The sequence below is a fragment of the Nicotiana attenuata genome, unplaced genomic scaffold (genome assembly GCF_001879085.1).
Source record: "Nicotiana attenuata strain UT unplaced genomic scaffold, NIATTr2, whole genome shotgun sequence".
Lineage (NCBI taxonomy): Eukaryota > Viridiplantae > Streptophyta > Magnoliopsida > Solanales > Solanaceae > Nicotiana > Nicotiana attenuata.
In genome coordinates this window covers 437,012-456,831 of record NW_017670743.1, presented here as the reverse complement: position 1 = coordinate 456,831, position 19,820 = coordinate 437,012, and the positions used below count along the sequence as shown (strand labels likewise).

General features: G+C 35.7%; 1 protein-coding gene across 1 annotated transcript; it reads left to right on the top strand.

Moving 5' to 3' along the window:
• The first annotated feature begins 8,123 nt into the window (after positions 1–8,123).
• Positions 8,124–19,369, top strand: LOC109242901 (long chain acyl-CoA synthetase 6, peroxisomal-like). Its single transcript, XM_019409777.1, has 23 exons — positions 8,124–8,553; positions 11,438–11,498; positions 11,722–11,799; positions 12,114–12,185; positions 12,282–12,363; positions 12,652–12,757; positions 12,833–12,909; positions 13,727–13,771; positions 13,875–13,961; positions 14,534–14,623; positions 14,745–14,824; positions 14,909–15,002; positions 15,304–15,392; positions 15,472–15,560; positions 15,744–15,873; positions 15,994–16,112; positions 16,345–16,468; positions 16,561–16,647; positions 16,910–17,013; positions 17,089–17,174; positions 18,585–18,671; positions 18,785–18,871; positions 19,017–19,369. The coding sequence occupies exons 1-23, from the start codon at positions 8,436–8,438 to the stop codon at positions 19,113–19,115; spliced, it is 2,091 nt and encodes a 696-aa protein (XP_019265322.1). The 5' UTR covers positions 8,124–8,435; the 3' UTR covers positions 19,116–19,369.
• The last annotated feature ends 451 nt before the right edge of the window (positions 19,370–19,820 follow it).

Genomic DNA, 19,820 nt, shown 5'->3' with positions numbered 1-19,820 from the left:
TCCTGGTGGTTCCGTGTCGTGATTTGAGGCTTGGGCATACGCTTGGAATCGAATTCGGAAGTTCCTATCTTGGATTAATGTAATTTGTCGAAAACTAGAAATCTAAAGGATTAAAGAATTCCTAAGTTTGACCATAAGTTTACTTTGTTGCTACCGGGTTCAGATTTCGGTTCTGGAACTTTGTATGAGTTCATTACAGTATTTATGACTTATTTGCAAAATTTGGTGCGAAACGGAGTTGATTTGACGTGATTCAGACGTCTGGTTGAAAAATTGCATGTTCTTAAGTTTCATTAAAAAATTTATTCGTTTTGGTGTTCGATTTGTAGTTCTAGGTATTATTTTGGTATTTTGATCGCGCGAGCGAGTTTGTATGATATTTTTGGACTAGTGTGCATGTTTGGTTTGGAGCCCCGAGGGCTCGGGTGAGTTTCGGACGCGTGACGGAGTGTTGAAAGAGCTTGAACTTTGTTGATTCTGGTGCACAGACCAAATTGCGAGGTCTGGTTCACATTTGCGATAATACAGGGCTTCTGTCAGGTTCGCATTTGCGAACAACTTCTTCGCAATTGCGAAGTGCGGACCGGGACAACAGGGATCGCAATTGCGATCAATTGGTCACTTTTGCGAAGCTCCAATGTTCGCATTTGCGAACAAACCATCGCAATTCCGATGATAGCAGGGATGTGGACTTCTTCGCATTTGCGAAGCATTTCTCGCATTTGCGGGGTTCGTATTTGCGAATCCCATGTCGCAGCTGCGACATCTGCGCCTGGACAAAAGAGGAGAAAAACCGGAATTAGCTCATTTCTCTCAAACTCTCAACCCTAAACACCCTAGAGGCGATTTTCCCAAAAGATTTTCTTCCTAAACTCATTGGAAAGTGACTTTAATCTATTTCTTTTCAATTACCCGTTACATTTCATAAGTTTTCAACATCAAATCTAGGATTTTTATGATATAAATTAGGGATTTGGGTAAAATTAGGGATTTTTATAAATTTGAGATTTAGACCTCGAATTGAGGTTGAATTTCACAACTAATTACATAAGCGGGCTCAGGGTGAATGAATTATTGGATTTTAGTCTGAATCTCAGGTTTTGACCAAGCGGCCCGGGTTTGACTTTTGTTGACTTTTTTCGAAATCATTAAAGATTGAATCTTTTTCACTCATGTGTAGTTTCTAAAACTTGTTTTGAATTGTTTGAACAATATTTGGTTAGATTTGATTGGTTTGGAGGCGGAATTTAGAGGAAGGCCCCGATTGAGCTTTAATTTGATTGCGGAGCGAGGCAAGTGTCGTGGTTAACCTTGTTTGCTACGTGATTAACGTATGGGTACAACATATATGTGAGATGACGAGCATTTATGTGTTGTTGTTGGGATAAAGCATGCGGGTGGAACTTGTTTCCTTGTGATTTGTTGCCTTTTTAATTATGATATTCATGCTCAGGTAAGATTATTACTTATTTGATCATTCCTTCCGTAATTATTGCTTAATTAATAATGGTTGAGTATTTTGGAAGTTGAGGATTGGTATCTTGGCATCATATTTGACGTAAAACCCATTCACCGTGCCATTTATCTCACGAATTTATATTATTTTTACTACATGGTAAGGGAGAGTGTTAAAGCACGAAGGGTGATATCGTGCCATTGCATGATCTTGTTTATTGATTAATACATAGTGAGGGAGAGAACTAACGCACGAAGGGTGATGCCGTTCCATCTATATCATTTATCCATCGCTACATGGTGAGATTGAGCGCAAAATCATGAAGGGTGATGTCGTGCTATCTATATCAATTATTCATTGTTACATGGGCAAATCAAAAGTAAAAGCACGAAGGGTGATGCCGTGCTATTTCATTCTACTTATGTCATAATTTCATTGTAAGGATGAGAGTAAAAACTTGAATGGTGATGTCGTGCCATCTTTAACCGTATGTTTATCCGTCTTTATAGGTTGATGATTTATTTGGCTATCTTGTGATGTCATACCTGTTGTAGTTATCGTATTTTTTCCCCTTTCACATGTCCCCTCCCAATTGTACATTGTTAAATCTCTATTTTGTTGCTGTTTCGTACACACACACACACACACACACACACATATATATATATATATATGTTTGTACATGTTTATTTACGTAAGTGTCATGTCATAGCCTCGTCACTATCTCGTCGAGGTTAGGCTCGACACTTACGGAGTACATTCGGTCGGTTGTACTCATCCTACACTTCTGTACTTCTTGTGCAGATTTTGGTATTGGTCCCAGCGGTGTGTGAGGTGCGTCAGCTCGGATTATTGCATGCGTAGACTTGAGGTAGATTTGCTGGCGTCCGCAGACCTTAGAGTCCCCTTCCTCTTCCCTCTTTTACTGTTCATTTCATTCGAAACAGTTGTATTTATTTTAGATTCTGTTTGTAGAACTTCTAGTAGCTTGTGTATTCGTGACTCCGGATCTTGGGGAGTTGACAGTACACGAGCTACTAGAAGTTCTACAAACAGAATCTAAAATAAATACAACTGTTTCAAATGAAATGAACAGTAAAAGAGGGAAGAGGAAGGGGACTCCAAGGTATCATTTAAACTGCGTACAAATTTAATTGTTACTCATTTTTGGGTAAACAACTATAAGATTACATTTTTCCACGGAAAAAAGTTATGAATTGTGCTAGGAATAATGATTCATATTGTTTTTGGGATTGAAGTATAATTTTTTATTTTTTATTATTATTATCAATTATGTTCGAGTGATACGTATGTAATATCACTTTGATTAAATTACTTGTTTCAAGAAAACGCCGACTACGAGTAGTATTTTCCCACCAAACTCCAGGTGAAAAGAAGAAAGGAAAAAGTTCCCATAATTGCACCCTATCACCGAGTCTTTGCTAAAAAAAAAGTCTCTGTTTCAAAAATCTTGAGTATCTTTGGATATGTTATAAAACAATAAAAGAAGAAAAGAGTATTGCAAAGAAAAGTAGAGAGAGAATTCTTATTGATATTGGATGAATTACAATGGAATAGAACCCTCTATTTATAGGGAGATGGTGACTTAGCCACCAAGTAATAAACCCTAGAATCTCTCTAAATATAGACATTCACCATAAATAGAATTCTATTTATAACACTCCCCCTGAATGTCTATTCAACAGATAATGTGCCTCGTTAAAACCTTAACTAAAATAAAACCCAGTGGGAAAAAATTCTAGAGAAGAAAAAAGAGTACACATATCTAACAATACGCCTTTTGGTTGCCTCATTAAAAACCTTGCAAGGAAAACCCAGTGGGACAAAACCTTATAAGGGAAAAAGAGTACAACGCGTATTAACTCCCCCTAATGAGAGCATCAATTCACGTCCTTAAGCATTTGCAATTCCAATCTTGTGCACCATCTTCAAAAGATCTTTGGTAGAGATTTGATAAATAAATCAGCCATATTAACTTGAATGAATATATTGCACCTTGAAATCATCATTCTTGATAGAGATGAATTGTCTTCATATGATTTTGTTGGAATCGTCAGTTCAATATCTTCACATAGAGGTGAAAACTCTTGCTATCATAGTATCATGCATATAGTTATAGCAAGATACATTTGTGCACAAATTGCATTGAGGATGTAGTACTTCATGACCATGAATTCTATATGCTTTAAGCAATTTAAATCATTCAGGGATTGTTAAGTCATATAAGCCATATAATAGACTTTAGATGCATATCAAGTTTTCATGTCATGCTAGACATATAAGATATCGAAAACTGATTGCACATACCATTGACTTTATACTTTCAAGTGTTTGAATTGCAGGTCCAAATACTTGTCTTTCATATGAAACCAATTCTATTTGAATTGTCTCTCTTCTATTTGGCCAATATTTTTTGTGTCTATATTCGACAGACTTAAGATCCTCATCTATACTTAGCGCTATCATAAACGTCGTCGACGAACATTTTATATCGGTTCCAACCTCCTTATGTTTCATAAAGACATAACATAGAGATCTCTTCATTCATATATTCAGGTACCTGAATCTCTCATGAGATTTTATGAAGTGTTATGTCATGTGATCTTCTAGATCACTTGCCTCCTTCATTTTGATCATTTGCTCATCTTCTTTATCAAGAAGTTTATTTGAAACCGATTGTCTATACGCTTTAAGCTTACCATAGACTTTGTCCTTCTAGGACTTAATAGGAGCATTTGCAATGAGAATATAGTTACTTTCTTTGGGTCAGCAAATGCGTCCGGCATGCTTTGTAATATATTGCAGATGAATTATCCTTTATGAACTTCAAGTTCATATTATCTTATTCGAGGATCGAGATGTATAAATAATAATTCATTCCATGTAACTTTTTCTCAACTGTTGTATCTTGTCTCTACCTTATGGTAGAAAAACTAACTTGTTTCCTCAACTTTGAGAACCCATCTTTGTGCGTTATGGTGTTAATCAAAATATACACCGCACATCAATAATAATAAGATGGAATTATTTGGTTCCTGACCCTGAAACCACTTGTGAGGGGAGAATGTAATATACTTTCGTATATAACCTATATCAAACTGATATAGGTAACTTGTTCTCATAAGCAATANTAAAAGAATCTTAAAATTCTTTAATGGATGCCCATTGGAGTTTTCTATAATTCGTCTCATCATAATTGATCCAGGGTGTCCCAATCGATCATGCCAAAGTACAAAAGTATTGGAATCAGTAACCTTTTGGTTTACAATAGAATGTGCCTCAATTGCACTAATTCTTGCCCAATATAGGCCACAAGATAAAGATGGGAACTTCTCAATAACACTCTTTTGGCCAGAGACATTCTTGGTAATGATGAGATATTCAAAATTATTCTCATCTATTGTCTCAATATGATATCCATTTCGTCGGATATCTTTAAAACTCAACAAGTTCCTCTTGGACTTGGAGGAGAACATTGCATTCTCTATGATATGTAGTGTTCCTTTAGGCAGAGTTGTAGTAGCTCTTCCAGAGCCTTCAATTAGATTACTACTACCAGAAATCGTAGTAACATCTGCCTTGCACATACTTAAATAAGAGAAATATTTCTTCTCTTTGAATATTGTATGTGTCGTACATGAGTCAATTAAACAAATATTTTTACAATTGAACTGTGATCCAATTTTTCTTTGAGAGATATCCATATTTGCTTGTATTTAAAATCAAATTATAGAATGTCAAGAATTTAAAAGAGAAAAATAAAGTAAAATACTTACCTTAAATCCAGAATTTAATCATGAATAAAGTTCATGGAACAATTGACAATCATTATGCTCAATCCCAAAGCTTCTACTCAATTGGTGAGAGTCTCGTGCCGATAACGTGTTATAAAATAATAAAAGAAGAAGAAGAGTATTGCAGAGGAAAGTAGAGAGAGAGTATTCTTATTGATTTGGATGAATTACAATGGAATAGAACCCTCTATTTATAGGGAGAGGTTGACTTAGCCACCAAGTAATAAACCCTAGAATCTCTCTAAATATAGACATTCACCATAAATAAAATTCTATTTATAACAATATCATCATTGTATCCTTATTTTAATAAGAAGAAATATTCAACTTTAGACAAATTTTGTCACGGCCCAAAATCCACTAAGGGTCGTGATGGCGCCGGACACTGCTGTCAGGCAAGCCAACCAAATTACTTAATCAAATTCTCGTTTTAATACTTTTGAAATCTAGGATTTCCTTCAAATTTAGCAATTTAAAAGATAATTGTCTCAAATCAATTTTAAATGATAAGCAGTTAATACAAAATACTTCAAAACCATCCCAANTACATGACAGGTGAATGGACCCATATTCACCTTTGATATTTCCAGCATCCATGGGATTCAATCCCAATTTTAATTGGTCTATTAATTAATGAGAATAAGCAATGTAAAAGAATTCGTAAAGAACTTTCTAGTTCTTTAATATTTACCCATGTGAATTCTCTTTTATTTTTGCACATCATACTTGAATTAACATGGCTAAACCAATTACGCCAACTGGATAAATTATCAATATTGATAAACTTCAGGTTTACACCATGATGTATGCAATTATGAATAAACTCCAAGTTTATTATGATATGGGTTTTTATATCAATAAATATCCACTTCGTTGTGGTATTCTTTTGTTTATGTAGTACAAATTGGAGAATAAAGCGGGTAGCTTTTCACATACATATTACCCCGCTACAAGTTGTAGTAATAGAAGATATTAAATCTTTCCTTTATTTATAGTCTCAATATAATCAACCACTTTCGCGTATACTTTGAAAACTGAATAAGTTTCTTTGAGACTTACTACAACACAATACCTTATTGGTAATTAATTGTGTTTCTCCAAATAGTAATAATTGGCTCTTCTAGAGTTCTCAATTAATTTGGTACTACCACATATTCATCAACATCCATATGGTGAATATCTCTTTTAAAGAGAAAGTTATACCATTATGGTTATGGTCAAAATTATATGCAAGATCTGTTTCTTGCATTATTGTTGTCTTTTAATAATCACAATGCCAAAATATTTTGGCGTACAATAGGTACGTGACCAATGACCATTCATGCCATAATAATGACTTTATTTTCTTATATTATCTCAAACCTCCTTTTAGAGGTGAGTGCGGTATATTCACTAGCACTAGCACGTTCATATTCTTTGAAGAATGAATATGTATTCATAAATCAGATGTTGTCACATTCACTTCATGAATGGACCATAATCATCTATATGTGCTTTACAAAATCTCATGTCAAATCGATGACAAATATTTTTCACAGAGTGAAAGATTATTTTGAGAATCCTTATTGTTCTCATTACCACAAATGATGACGATTATAATTTCGTCTATTGCCACGTCCATATCCATTGATACATTCATAGTAATAATTTTATCTTCTTTCAGACTTATCACATACTGCTATCACATTCTCTTAAGGGAATGAGAATGGAGCAAATTCAATGGGACGGGTTTTCAATTCTTTGCCCACAATCATACATGAATTTGATCATGGCGAGGCATAGAAATTTTACCACTTTAGGTGGTTATAATTTCTTACAAACTCCATTAGGGTTATAATCAAACTTTGTTGTCTTTGCTTGTATTTAAAATCAAAGTATAGAATAAAAGAGAAAACTACAGTAAAATACTTACCTTAAATCCAGAATTTAATCATGAATAAAGTTCATGGAACAATTGACAATCATTATGCTCAATCCCAAAGTTTCTATTCAATTGGTTAGAGTCTCGTGCTGATAACGTGTTATAAAACAATAAAAGAAGAAAAGAGTATTGCAAAGAAAAGTAGAGAGAGAGAATTCTTATTGATATTGGATGAATTACAATGGAATAGAACCCTCTATTTATAGGGAGATGGTGACTTAGCACCAAGTAATAAACCCTAGAATCTCTCTAAATATAGACATTCACCATAAATAGAATTCTATTTATAACAGGATATAAGAATTTTTTTTCTTTTTTTCAAAGTTAGTGTTGTTTTTATTCATAAAATTTTCAATTTTCACTTGAAGATTTATTTTGGATTTTTTTAAAAATTTAAAAAACTTCAAAAAATTATTTGTTAAAATTTTAACTCAGATTACTCGCAAAACAATCTAAAATTACATCCATGTCCAAAAAAACTTTAATTTTCAAATGCTATTTTAATTTAATTTTTTTCTCACTTTTTTTTTTTGGAATTTTACAGTCCTTATGTCCAAACGCCCACTAAATGGCGCCGTACCTAGCTGGCGAACGTTAGCCCTGACCCATTCTTTAACCTCTTTCGGTAAATCGTATCCCCGTCTCCTTGTCCAAAATAAATAAATACTCCCTCCGATCCAAAATAATTGATTTTTTGTATATTTTCACACAGATTAAGAAATCCACCTTTTAATATTAATTAACAATGTAATTGACTATATTAACCTTTACTATCTTATATATACACTCCTAATATATATTCCAACACTATTTACTCCAAGGACAATGTAGGAAAAAAATAATTAATTTTATTAAAATATGAAAAAATCACTTATTTTGGACCACAAGAAAAAGACAAAAAAATCACTTATTTTGGACCGGAGGGAGTAATAATAATAATCACCATCTGCAAAAACAACGACCCTTATCCTACTTCTCTTCTTCCTCCAAACCCACCCCACCCCCTCTCACTACCCCCACATCATCTTCTTTGAATAGTGTGCCAATCATAATTTATACTGTACACATCTTTATATTTGAATACTAATATTCTATTGATATTATCAAAATATATATACAACTCAGCTTACGGTAAAAATCCGAAAAAAGAAAAGTATATATATTATTGTACATTGAAATGGGTAGTTTCTAAAGGAGGAAAAAAGCAAGAAAACTTTATTGAGAAAAGAAGAGTGTTTTTCCAATGGAATCATCGGCAGAGCGACGTCTGAAAGCTATTCAAAACCATCTTGTTCCGTTCATCGATGACCGGTCACTCTCATTCATCCGGTCAAACCCAACCGCCGGCGAATTTGTTCAAGGTAATTCACTTCCTGATTACACAATGATCTGTTCTTTTACTTCTGTGTAGATACAAAAATTAGATGTGATTTGTGGAATTGTGATGTGGTGGGAAAGAATCTAAAATTTGAAGCTTTTTGAGTGTACGAAGTATTTTGATACCCAAATCAGAATAGTGGTTAGGGGTTTTGTTTATGCTTTGTGGTTTTCTGGGACCCTCTAGTGAATATGTATCTACTTACTGGTGGAAGGTAGTGTAATCTTTTAAGACCACTGACTTGACTCGAGTCTTTATTTTTATTGCTTTTTTTCCTCATTCTAAAGTACTAAAAGGTTACTATTATTTTTAAAAGTGGAGAACGTGCTTGGACTTTAGTTTTTTGAAGATTTGATTCTTGATGATCTTGAGGTTTAGCTATCAGTGGAACAGTGATCTCTCCTTTTGTTTCTGGGTTTATTTTTGTTACTCATAAGCATGTGTACCCTGTGTTGAGAAGTCATTTTTTTTTTTGTGACAAAGGATAAAGGACCCACACATATTTAATAACCAACTTTGTTTTCTTGTTTCTTTACTTTTTCTCCTTTTGATAGCTGATGGAATAATCAAGCTTTATTTTTTGAGGTCTTGCGATTCATGTAATGTTGCATAGAACTATTTCACAGTAGTACTCCTTATAGTAAGATCAGAAAATCTTAAGACTTTGAAGGAGAAAGCACGAAAATAGTTTTTAGAGATAATAACCTTCCTGAAGTCTATCTGTAAATTCAGAATGCCTACCCTTTTCATTGCTTTCTATGCTTTCACTTTTTTGTTTGAGGGGTGGGGTGTTAGAGGGGGAGAAACATGGGAGTCAGAGACAGGAGTCTCTTTGCTTGGTTAAAGAATCTGTAATTGACCGCGATAGTTGTGATCTTTTGAGAATATGGTTGGAGGAATTATTTCTTGGCAGGCAGTTTGCTACTAGGTGTTCTGTTGGCCTGTTCTTTTTTTTTTTTTTTTTTTTTTTTTTTGATGAAGTAAGATGATTCATTGATGGCATCCAGAAGACGCAGAAATACAAAATAGGCCATTGTTAGCTCCATTACAATGTGATTCAATTCCAGTCGAAGAGCAACAAAAAAAAAAATAAAAGAACAAAAGTATGGCCTAAGTCAGAGTAAGTGAACTGATAAAATCTAGATAGGAGGCAACTTTATTTACAGGGGTTAGGTTGCTCCAACTAAAAAGGTACGCTAGACCTTTAGCTTTCAAAAAATGAGGAGTTGAAATTCCATCAAAACATCTGCGATTCCACTCTGTCCAAAGAACCCAAAAGATGCATGGAGGGATCATCTTCCAGATTTTCCTGATGGCTCTGTCAACTTTCCACTTGTTCCACCCTTCAATTGCTTCCTTAATGCCCTGAGGTAGGGTCCAGCTTATTCCCATAATGGAAAAAACATAGACCACATGGAAGTGGCTACTGGGCAGTGAAGAAGAAGATGGTTAATAGACTCTGAGTTTTGTTGGCACATGTAGCATCTATTAGCTAGTTGGAAACTCCTTCTACAGAGGTTATCTTGTGTGAGACAAGCTCCCCTTAGAGCTGTCCATGAGCTCCCCTTAGGTGTTCTGTTGGCCTGTAAGAAATTGTGTGAAATCACGCGGGTGTCCCATGCTAGTCCTGCGCTGCAGACTGAAAAATGCTTGTTTTTGTGAATGGCACTGCAGGGGAACAGTAAATTTTTATAAGCTTTTATAACATTTGGAATCAAATCCTATTGAATTGCATAATAGATGATTCTTTTACTACCTCAATCTCCACAGAGTGATATTATCGTCATGTCCTGCTGTCCGCCTTCTTTCGCGGAAACTTTAGATATTTCGGTTGTAGGCTTCCTCCGTAGTAAATTGCCATTTTATAACAATCATTATAGGACGACATGGCTGTATTCTCACTCAGGTGATATATTCTAGAGGAGATACTCGAAGTGAATATAGCCAGGTTTGACATTGCTTTATGAGGCATATTCTTCAAACATATTGGTATAATTTAGTAGCCCCCAGTTTGAGTAGGGTGAGTGGCTTTTGGCGTTCCATTACCGTATCTCCTTTAACAGGCAAGCTTCTTTGCACTAATATGGAGACATCGAGCAGAAATTGGTTTCTAAGACTCGAATACATTTCTCAGTAAGAGCTCAGAGTTATGGAGTAAAAACTATTTTTTAGTTTTCATTAAGCTAAGAAAGCGAATCATGTATTTGCTTACCTAATCAAGCTTTTTAAGATAATGTTACTCATGAAAAGCACCCCTGAGATGGAAAAGAAAACAAAGACATGGGTGGTATTTGTACTTTCTTCCATTTTAGAAGCATATTTGTCTATTGGTTTGGAAACAAATTGAAGTAGTCTTGTGTACTTAGACCTCTATGTTCGGTATATGTCCAAAGTTATTCAGTTGTCTGGAACAGCAAGCGTTCTCTAGTAGTTTTCTATTCGAATACTGATTATTTACTGAAATATAGTTCTAATGATCTCCTGTTGAACATGTGTGGTCCTTATTCTGTGCAAGGAGTATCCTTAAAATGCAAGTTTAAATATGTACAAACAAACTGTTTAAGATGTATAGATACATAGACATATTCATGGTGCTGTGCAAACTTGTGAACTTCTTCTTCGAGATTGCATATTTTATCTTAATATCTTGTGCATTCCTTTGAGCACGCCTATGCTTCTATGTACAAAAAAAATATTTAAGTTGCAAGGTTGTCTGGTGTTCTGTATCTGACATGCTAAGCTATGCATAGACTGTAGCACGTCCTGCTGCCTTTTACGTAGTGGTTTCTTCTTTTTGCTTTTGTTCATTCATTCCTGTGTTTACTCTTTTTCATTGTTTACTTAATCACACGTTAAACTATAATCAGGTCAGGGTTTCAGCGTAGTTCTTCCTGAAAAATTGCAGACAGGAAAATGGAATGTGTACAGGTGCGTGTATTCTCTACTTCAGTCGCGAAATACACATGATTGTTTCTTATTTACGTGTTCACAGGTGTGGCCGTACATATAATGCACACATTCACTCATATACACACACACACACACACACACACACACACACACACATATATATATATATCGTATAATGTGTTATGTATGTATAATTATAACTTTAGGAAGCATATGAGGAACTAAGTGATGATTATTGCAGATCTGCACGATCTCCTCTGAAGCTTGTTACTGGATTCCCTGATCATCCTGAAATTGCTACACTACATGATAACTTTGAGTAAGAATCTCATCTTTAGCTTTTTACTTTTAACGCTTTTAAATATAGAGAAGAGTTAGGCCTGCACCTTGTATTCTGCTAATAGATAATTTGGCTTGCTGTGACATTTACTTGCACAGTTTTGTTTTCTCTTTTCCTTTTGAATTCTTGGTCTGCTGTATAGTCCACTATTACTGCGACAATATTATCTCATTGACCTTATGTACACTCTTATTTAAATTCTTCGTAAAGGAGATATGTTGCTTATTTTTTGATATTGTCTGCATACTTTGGTCGTACATCTCCTGTTTCATCTGATAATGTTTTATGTTCAGACATGCAGTTCAAACCTATCAGGATTACAAATACTTGGGTACACGTATTCGGGTAGATGGAACTATTGGAGAGTAAGCATTTCTACTGATTGACAATGCTTGGTTGGATGAGATGAGGGTGAGAAGTTTTCTGATTGCACATGTATTTCTTCCATTTCTTTGATGTAGCTACAAATGGATGACATATGGAGAGGCAGGGACTGCTCGGACTGCAATTGGTTCTGGACTTCACTATTATGGATTGCAACCGGTATACCAAATGTGGATCAGTGCACATTCTTAAACTACGTACATTCTTTTACTAACATAAGAAAGAAATTTCCACAAAATTTTCCCAGACTTCCTTGTTCTTTTTCAAACACTAACTAGAATTTATTGGGGTATGTTAGTGTGATAAACTCAGTATCATGTTTGATTTCTGGACGTTTAACTTTTTCAGTCGGTCAGTTTACTTTTTTGTCGGTGATTCTATATGACTCATATCTGTGTGCCTCAATGACTATATAATCATTGACCTTTTCCAATTTCAATTCACCAGGGTGCTCGCGTGGGACTTTATTTCATAAATAGGCCTGAGTGGCTGATTGTAGACCATGCCTGCTCAGCGTATTCATATACTTCAGTCCCACTATATGACACTCTTGGTATGTAGGTGGCCTTTCATTAAAGTTTTCTTTGGCTGGTAAGATATATTAAACTTGTTATATTGTTTTCTGTAGGTCCTGATGCTGTTAAATATATTGTCAATCATGCTGATGTACAGGCCATTTTTTGTGTGCCTGGTACGTTGAACACGGTTAGTGAAACTCCTCCCCCTAAGCCGAGTATACTCCTTTAACATATTTCTGAGACATGTCACTGATGTCAGTATGAGGCGTTAATGCTAACATTGTTTTGATCAACTTGAGTTCTTAGACACTTCAGCAGCATGAATAGAACTGTGGAGGACTCTGTTATGTCACCCATAGTCTACTAATGTTAGTTTGAGAAGAACTCCATAATACATTCTCAGTGGCCTGTGCTAAATTTTAACTAATGAAGTGTTTAACAATCAAAGAAGCCCCCATTTATTATTGAGTGCTAAGCTTTAACAGTCGATGAAACTCCTCGAGTAGGGTTAATGACCTTTTAGGACAGTGATACTGGTAGATGACTCAGTCTAACACTTCATTCTAGTCCTTAGTTCTAGTTCATTTATGTTATTTTGCTACCTTGACCTCTTCATCCTGTCTGGTGATATTGTTATGTTTCTCCATTCCTCTGAATGCTGTTTCAAAAAGAAAATGCTAGTTCTGTCCTTTTCAAAAGAAAGAGAGAGAGAGAGAGAGAATAAAGAAAATCCTTGTTCCTTGTTGTTCAAGTTTCACATACTTTTACCTGTGCTCTTCTCCCAATCTTAGCTAGGTTTCATCTATAAAGAGATCCTTATAAACTATTTGAGAAGGCTAGTCTAATGCTGGTACTTTATACTAAGTAAGCTTGCTTTCTTTGAGACTACAATCTTTTTTACTAGATACATCTAATTAAAATTTTTATTTTCTGTAATCCTTCTACGTTAATGGTGAAAGTTGTTGAAGTTCTCGCTAATGACATTTCTTTCACGGAATTTTCAGTTGTTGACCTTTTTATCAGAGATTCCTTCTGTACGTTTGATTGTGGTAAGAGCTACTGCTTTTCCTATTTTTGGTTTGCTCATATAATATGTGATGGCAGCTTGTTATATCTTTCGTTAATTTGCTTACACTGTCTTTGATGGTGTAGGTAGTGGGTGGGATAGATGAACATCTCCCATCTCTTCCATCTACAACGGGAATGAAGCTCTTATCATATACAAGGCTGCTGAGTCAGGTACTTTAAATGATACATAAATATATTACTTGGACTATAGCTGTTCTGAATTTGGTGCGTCAACCTGAATTCAGAGGGATAAATTTGGTAGATATACCTCCCTCCTAGTCTTTGTGTCTTATGTTGAGTAGCTAAGAGCATCATTAGTAGAGGGAGAGACACCTTATAAGATGCCATTGAGGTTGTAGATCTTCTCCCTTTTCCTTTTTTATGGCTAACAAATTGATTTGCTTCGACTCTACTTTGTGTCACCTAGGATTCCTTCTGCCTTTTATATGCGTGTTTATAAAGGACTGGAGAGGGGGGAGGGGGAGGAAAGAGACGGGGGAAGGTAGAGACAGGTCTATCATGTTTTGAATCTGTTAAAAGTAAAACTTTGTGACCTGGGGATTACCTCTAAGTTGTAACAAAGTTGTAATCAGAGTTTATCTAACCTGTCTAATAAGTTGTATTTTCTCTCTAATGTCATGTTATATTATGGGAATTCTTGCACATCATTAGCTCTCTTTCCTACAACTGAACTATACTGCTGTAGAAACTTTACAATGACTGATCTACATGTTTTCCAATAGGGCCGCAGCAGTATGCAACCCTTTTGCCCTCCCAAGCCTGAAGACATTGCTACCATATGCTATACAAGTGGTACTACGGGTACACCAAAGGTATCACTTCTTCAACTTCAGAATCTGCTAAATAAACCAATATCTCTAGGGGTTATTTCTCTTGTTAACAAGATTTTATCTGGCCTTTCTTATTTTCCTTTTTCTTTGCCCCTCTTGAAAGGGTGTCGTACTATCCCATGCGAACCTGATAGCAAGTGTTGCGGGCATGACCCTTTCCATCAAGTTTTATCCTTCTGACATGTGAGTTTGGCCTAAATATTTTTGTGCTATGTTATGTGTATTTGATTTTATCCTGATTTAGTGCTTATGTGAATAATCTTACAGATACATATCCTATCTTCCACTCGCGCACATCTATGAACGTGCCAACCAAATTACATCGGCATATTATGGTGTTGCTGTTGGCTTCTACCAAGGGGTATGCCAGTTAATTGGATATTATGTACTATTTAGTCTTAGCTTCTTGGTGTGGCCTTGTTTCTTAGACCTCCGATCCTGGATTCATGATCAGCGAGCAAATTGGGTTTATTAAAAGTGGCTTATTTCAATTCACATGTAGCACTTTTTCAAACGCGTTGTAGAGATAAAATTTGGTGCTTTTGGAATCTTTGTTTAGCTCTACACTAATTCAGTTTATGAATTATTAACACTAAAAGGGCTCTTATAGACAGCATCTGTTTTGCAAAGCATTACTTACTATTACCATTTCTACTCTGCAGGACAATCTGAAATTGATGGATGATTTGGCAACACTTAGACCTACAATATTTAGTAGTGTTCCTCGTCTGTACAACAGGATATACGCTGGGTAATGTTTATGTGATGTGCTAAATAGTATATATCTTTGTAGGCGGGTGTCTTAGACTTTGCCGATCTGCTCATTGTAGGATCACAAATGCTGTACAAACTTCTGGCGTTCTGAAGCAGAGACTGTTCAATGCTGCCTACAACTCCAAGAAGCAAGCTGTCATGAATGGTAAGTTGTCTAAAACTTTTTGTCATGCTCCTGAGTTTGCTTTAGATGATTGCGACGGACACTCATCTAGAAAAGATAATTGTACAATATCCATCTGGGATTTGCAAAAAATACTTTTGCTTGCTTTTGTGGCCCATCTTCATGAACTTCTATCTCTTTTATATTCAAATCTCATATTTTCAGGTAGAAAGCCATCACCAATGTGGGATAGATTGGTATTCAACAAAATAAAGGACAAACTGGGGGGGCGAGTTCGTCTTATGACCTCAGGTGCTTCACCATTGTCGCCAGACGTGATGGAGTTCTTGAGAGTGTAAGTTACCATTATTGCTACTCTAAAGTACTGGAAGATTTTATTCATCATATTGTGACTCTTGTTGATGCTGAGGACTATCAGTAGTTGGCTATGCTCTGAACAAATTCCTTCTTGCAGATGTTTTGGCTGTCTAGTAATGGAAGGGTATGGCATGACTGAGACTTCATGTGTCATAAGCTCAATGGACGATAGTGATCTCTTAACTGGTCATGTTGGTTCACCAAATCCTGCGTGTGGTAAGGTTTTAATTAGTGATGGCAGATAAACATCTTTGCTGTCAAGAGTTATGTCTCTTGATTTGCTCTTCCTTCCATATTATTCCCTTCTTGAGCTAAATTTTAGTACTGTTTGAGGCATAGAAACGGTTTTCCCCTTCCTCTTTTACATTTTACAGCCCTAGAGTTAATCTAAAGGTTGCTAAAGAAAATCTTTAAATGACTTCAACTTTTCTATGACTGCTATTTTCAGAGATAAAGCTCGTGGATGTTCCGGAAATGAGTTACACATCAGAAGATCGGCCTCATCCTCGTGGAGAGATTTGTGTTAGAGGTCCTATTATTTTTGAAGGCTATTACAAAGATGAAGTGCAGACGTACATAACCTTTGCACATTGATATTTCATTATTCTTGTTGTGATTGCGACAAGTTTCTCCGAGATAATTTGCCTGACATAGTAGTTAACAGGAGGGAGGTAATTGATGAAGACGGGTGGCTGCATACTGGTGATATTGGATTATGGTTACCTGGAGGCCGCTTGAAGATTATTGACAGGTAGAATCTATTTGATATGATTAGGACGGACAAATTCATTTTGAGATACAAACAACACTTCTCCACCAGGGCCCCATATTTGTGGGCGACTAGGTGGTCGGAAGGAGCTTTCGTTAACCCTTCCATTCCATCAATTAAATCTTATATTAGGTTACATGGTTTTCAACGTTCGTATGCCTCTTGTGATATTAGAAACATCTATCATACTGAGCCTTGCTTGTCACCAATGGTAGTCTGATCTTTGAATGCTCCTTATGAATAGGAAGAAGAATATCTTCAAGTTGGCACAAGGTGAATACATAGCTCCTGAGAAAATTGAGAATGTTTATGCCAAATGCAAATTTGTTGCACAGTGCTTTGTCTATGGTAAGCAGATAATGAACTTTTCTCTTACGGAATCATTAAATGGTGTCTCCTTTGCTCACTGCTGCAACATTGCAGGTGATAGCTTTAATTCCTCTTTAGTAGCAGTGGTTTGTGTAGAGCCAGATGTCTTTAAGGAATGGGCATCATCTGAGGGAATCAAGGTAGCTTTTAATCTTCAACATTTAGCCAATGCATTTTCATTTTGTTAAATGCTTCACTTAAAGCAACTTGGGTGGAGGTCATCATTTAGATTTCGTGTTGCATTGCATTAACCATCATTTTTTTTAACAAGCATTAACCATCATATTTTGAGTATCTTATCATTAACTCTGCACAGAGCACATGACCCGTGCTTATATTCACACAGGTAGAAAATTACAACTTGCTTCTAGAGCTTCCCATAAAATATACCGGTAATTAAATGTTTGGCCAGCTTTTTTATTCTGATGATGGCTTATTTTGATATATTCCTGAATGATTTTCCCTTGTTCAAGTGAATCCAAGAAATTGACACTTAGCTTGCTAAGCACAATAAATATCTAGTCACCTTATCACATAAAACTGTCTAAAGCAAATTTGTCAAGGAAATCACTGGACCGGCATATTGAGCTAAGTCACACCTATAAGCTTGAAAACTGGTGTTTTATCCATTGTTTGGAAAACTGCTCACCCCATACAGCCATAATAAGAACTGCAGAATGCAGGGGTAGGGAACAAAACTACAATGAGCGGCTGATATTTACCAAGTTCAGCAGTTAAAACTGAATGTTTTAAGTGATATGACAAAGCCATGCACCTCCTTAAGATCATATTGGCATACTTTCCCAACCAAAAAAAAAAGAGCTGACCCCATTAAAGACGAGAGTGAGGTACAACTCGGCCATTTCTGTCCACTGCCCTTCTCACGGAGCTGTACGTGGACGTTACCTTAGAAAATGGAATCACAAGCTCACTTATTGCATTAACTGTTACTTTAAATTAGACATTAGATATGTTCAATGAAAGAACTACAAGATTACTTAATACATTAAGTGCCACTTATAATGATTACAGATTTCAGATGGAACCAATTTTACTTCACTGAAAATGGCCAATCACTAAATATTTCATATTGCTGCAAAACCAAATGGTGTGCGATTAAAATTGAAAGTGCTTAGTAGATACAAGACTTGCATACTTTGGCTTGACATTCTCGGAAAACTTTGAAATGACGGCTCAAGGGGAATTAGCCATACAGTCTGAACTTATCGAGACTGGAACTGGACAAAGAGATAGGAATGTAACATGTCCCAGCAAACTGTAAACTCAAAATTCAAAAGGCAACATGGTAAAATGATCAGTTATTAACAGTTTTGGATAATTATATAGGTTTATTTTCATGTATTTATTTTTAAATAAGATGTTATTATACTTTAAAGACATAAAAATTCATGAATATGAACTAGTAAGACATTTTCAGCATTTAGTTTTATATCATCCGTTTAAGGAGATAACTAAAGTGTAACCTAATGTATTCACCAATTGAAGAAGCTGGCTGATTATTTCCCTTGGTTTTAATGTGCTGTCTCCAGTATGAAAGTTTGGGACAACTGTGTAATGATCCAAGAGCGAAGGCTGCAGTTCTTGCTGAGATGGATGCTGTCGGAAGGGAAGCTCAGGTAATGTGTTTGACTTTGGCTTTCTGTTAATTCCTGAGTTTTAGTTTCTTAAGATGAGAAGTGTAACTTTCAATTGGACTGAAAGTTGATGCTCTCCTTGTACTCTGACACAGTTGAGAGGTTTCGAATTTGCAAAAGCTGTTACATTGGTTATCGAGCCTTTCACAATCGAAAATGGTCTGCTCACTCCCACATTCAAGGTAATTTCCCTTTCCCGTCTCATGTTTTTAAAATCTGAAGCAAATCTAATGATAAAAAGGTGTTCTTTTGGTCCATTATGGTGTATTCTTACAATCCCAAATGTCTTTATTAATATACTTTTCCTGTTCTGTTCCAATTTTCTAGGTGAAGAGACCGCAGGCAAAGGCTTATTTTGCCAAAGCAATATCTGATATGTATAATGAGCTTTCTACATCAGATCCAGCAGCTCAGAAATCGCTATGACCAATGGTAGACGAGAAAGCTTCAGCTGTTCCCTACACTTTCCTTACTCCAAAATAAATACCAAACAAAATGATTATTGTAGAATAGAAAGCTCATAGAGGATTTTTTAAAACTCGAATTATTAATAGATTTCTTGTTGTAATATGTACAATGTTCAAATAATTTATATTCGACTCTTCTATATTAGGTAAATTGTCTGAGACATAAATAAGTTTAACCTTGGCCAAAAGTATGGGATGGAACTCTTTCTCCAACTATTCGTCCTAGTCTTCGTGGCAGAAATAGCAAGAATGACGTAAATTACTTTTACCCTAAATGATGAAGGGCCTCTGGCGACCTGTAGGAGTCGTGCTAATTTTCTTTGTATCGTTCCAATCTTATCTGTTGTCCCGAAGGACTACATGATTGTATTTGACTCGAGAAGAGAGGACACTCCCTCCAAAGAAATGGACATTTTTTATATTAAGTAGTTGCTAGTGCTAGAAACGTTGTGGACATTTTTCCTCATAGTTTCTCTGATTGTGGATCCATGTGTAGTATGGTAGCATTTGACACTGCCATTCTCACACAAACTATATATAGTGGCTGTGGATACAAAACTATATATGTGAGCTTCTGAATGTCGATGTCGAATTTGAACAGGCAATCAAGCCTGGACTCGGAAAGGCATTACAGATATGCTCGGAAAGGCATTACACATGTCGA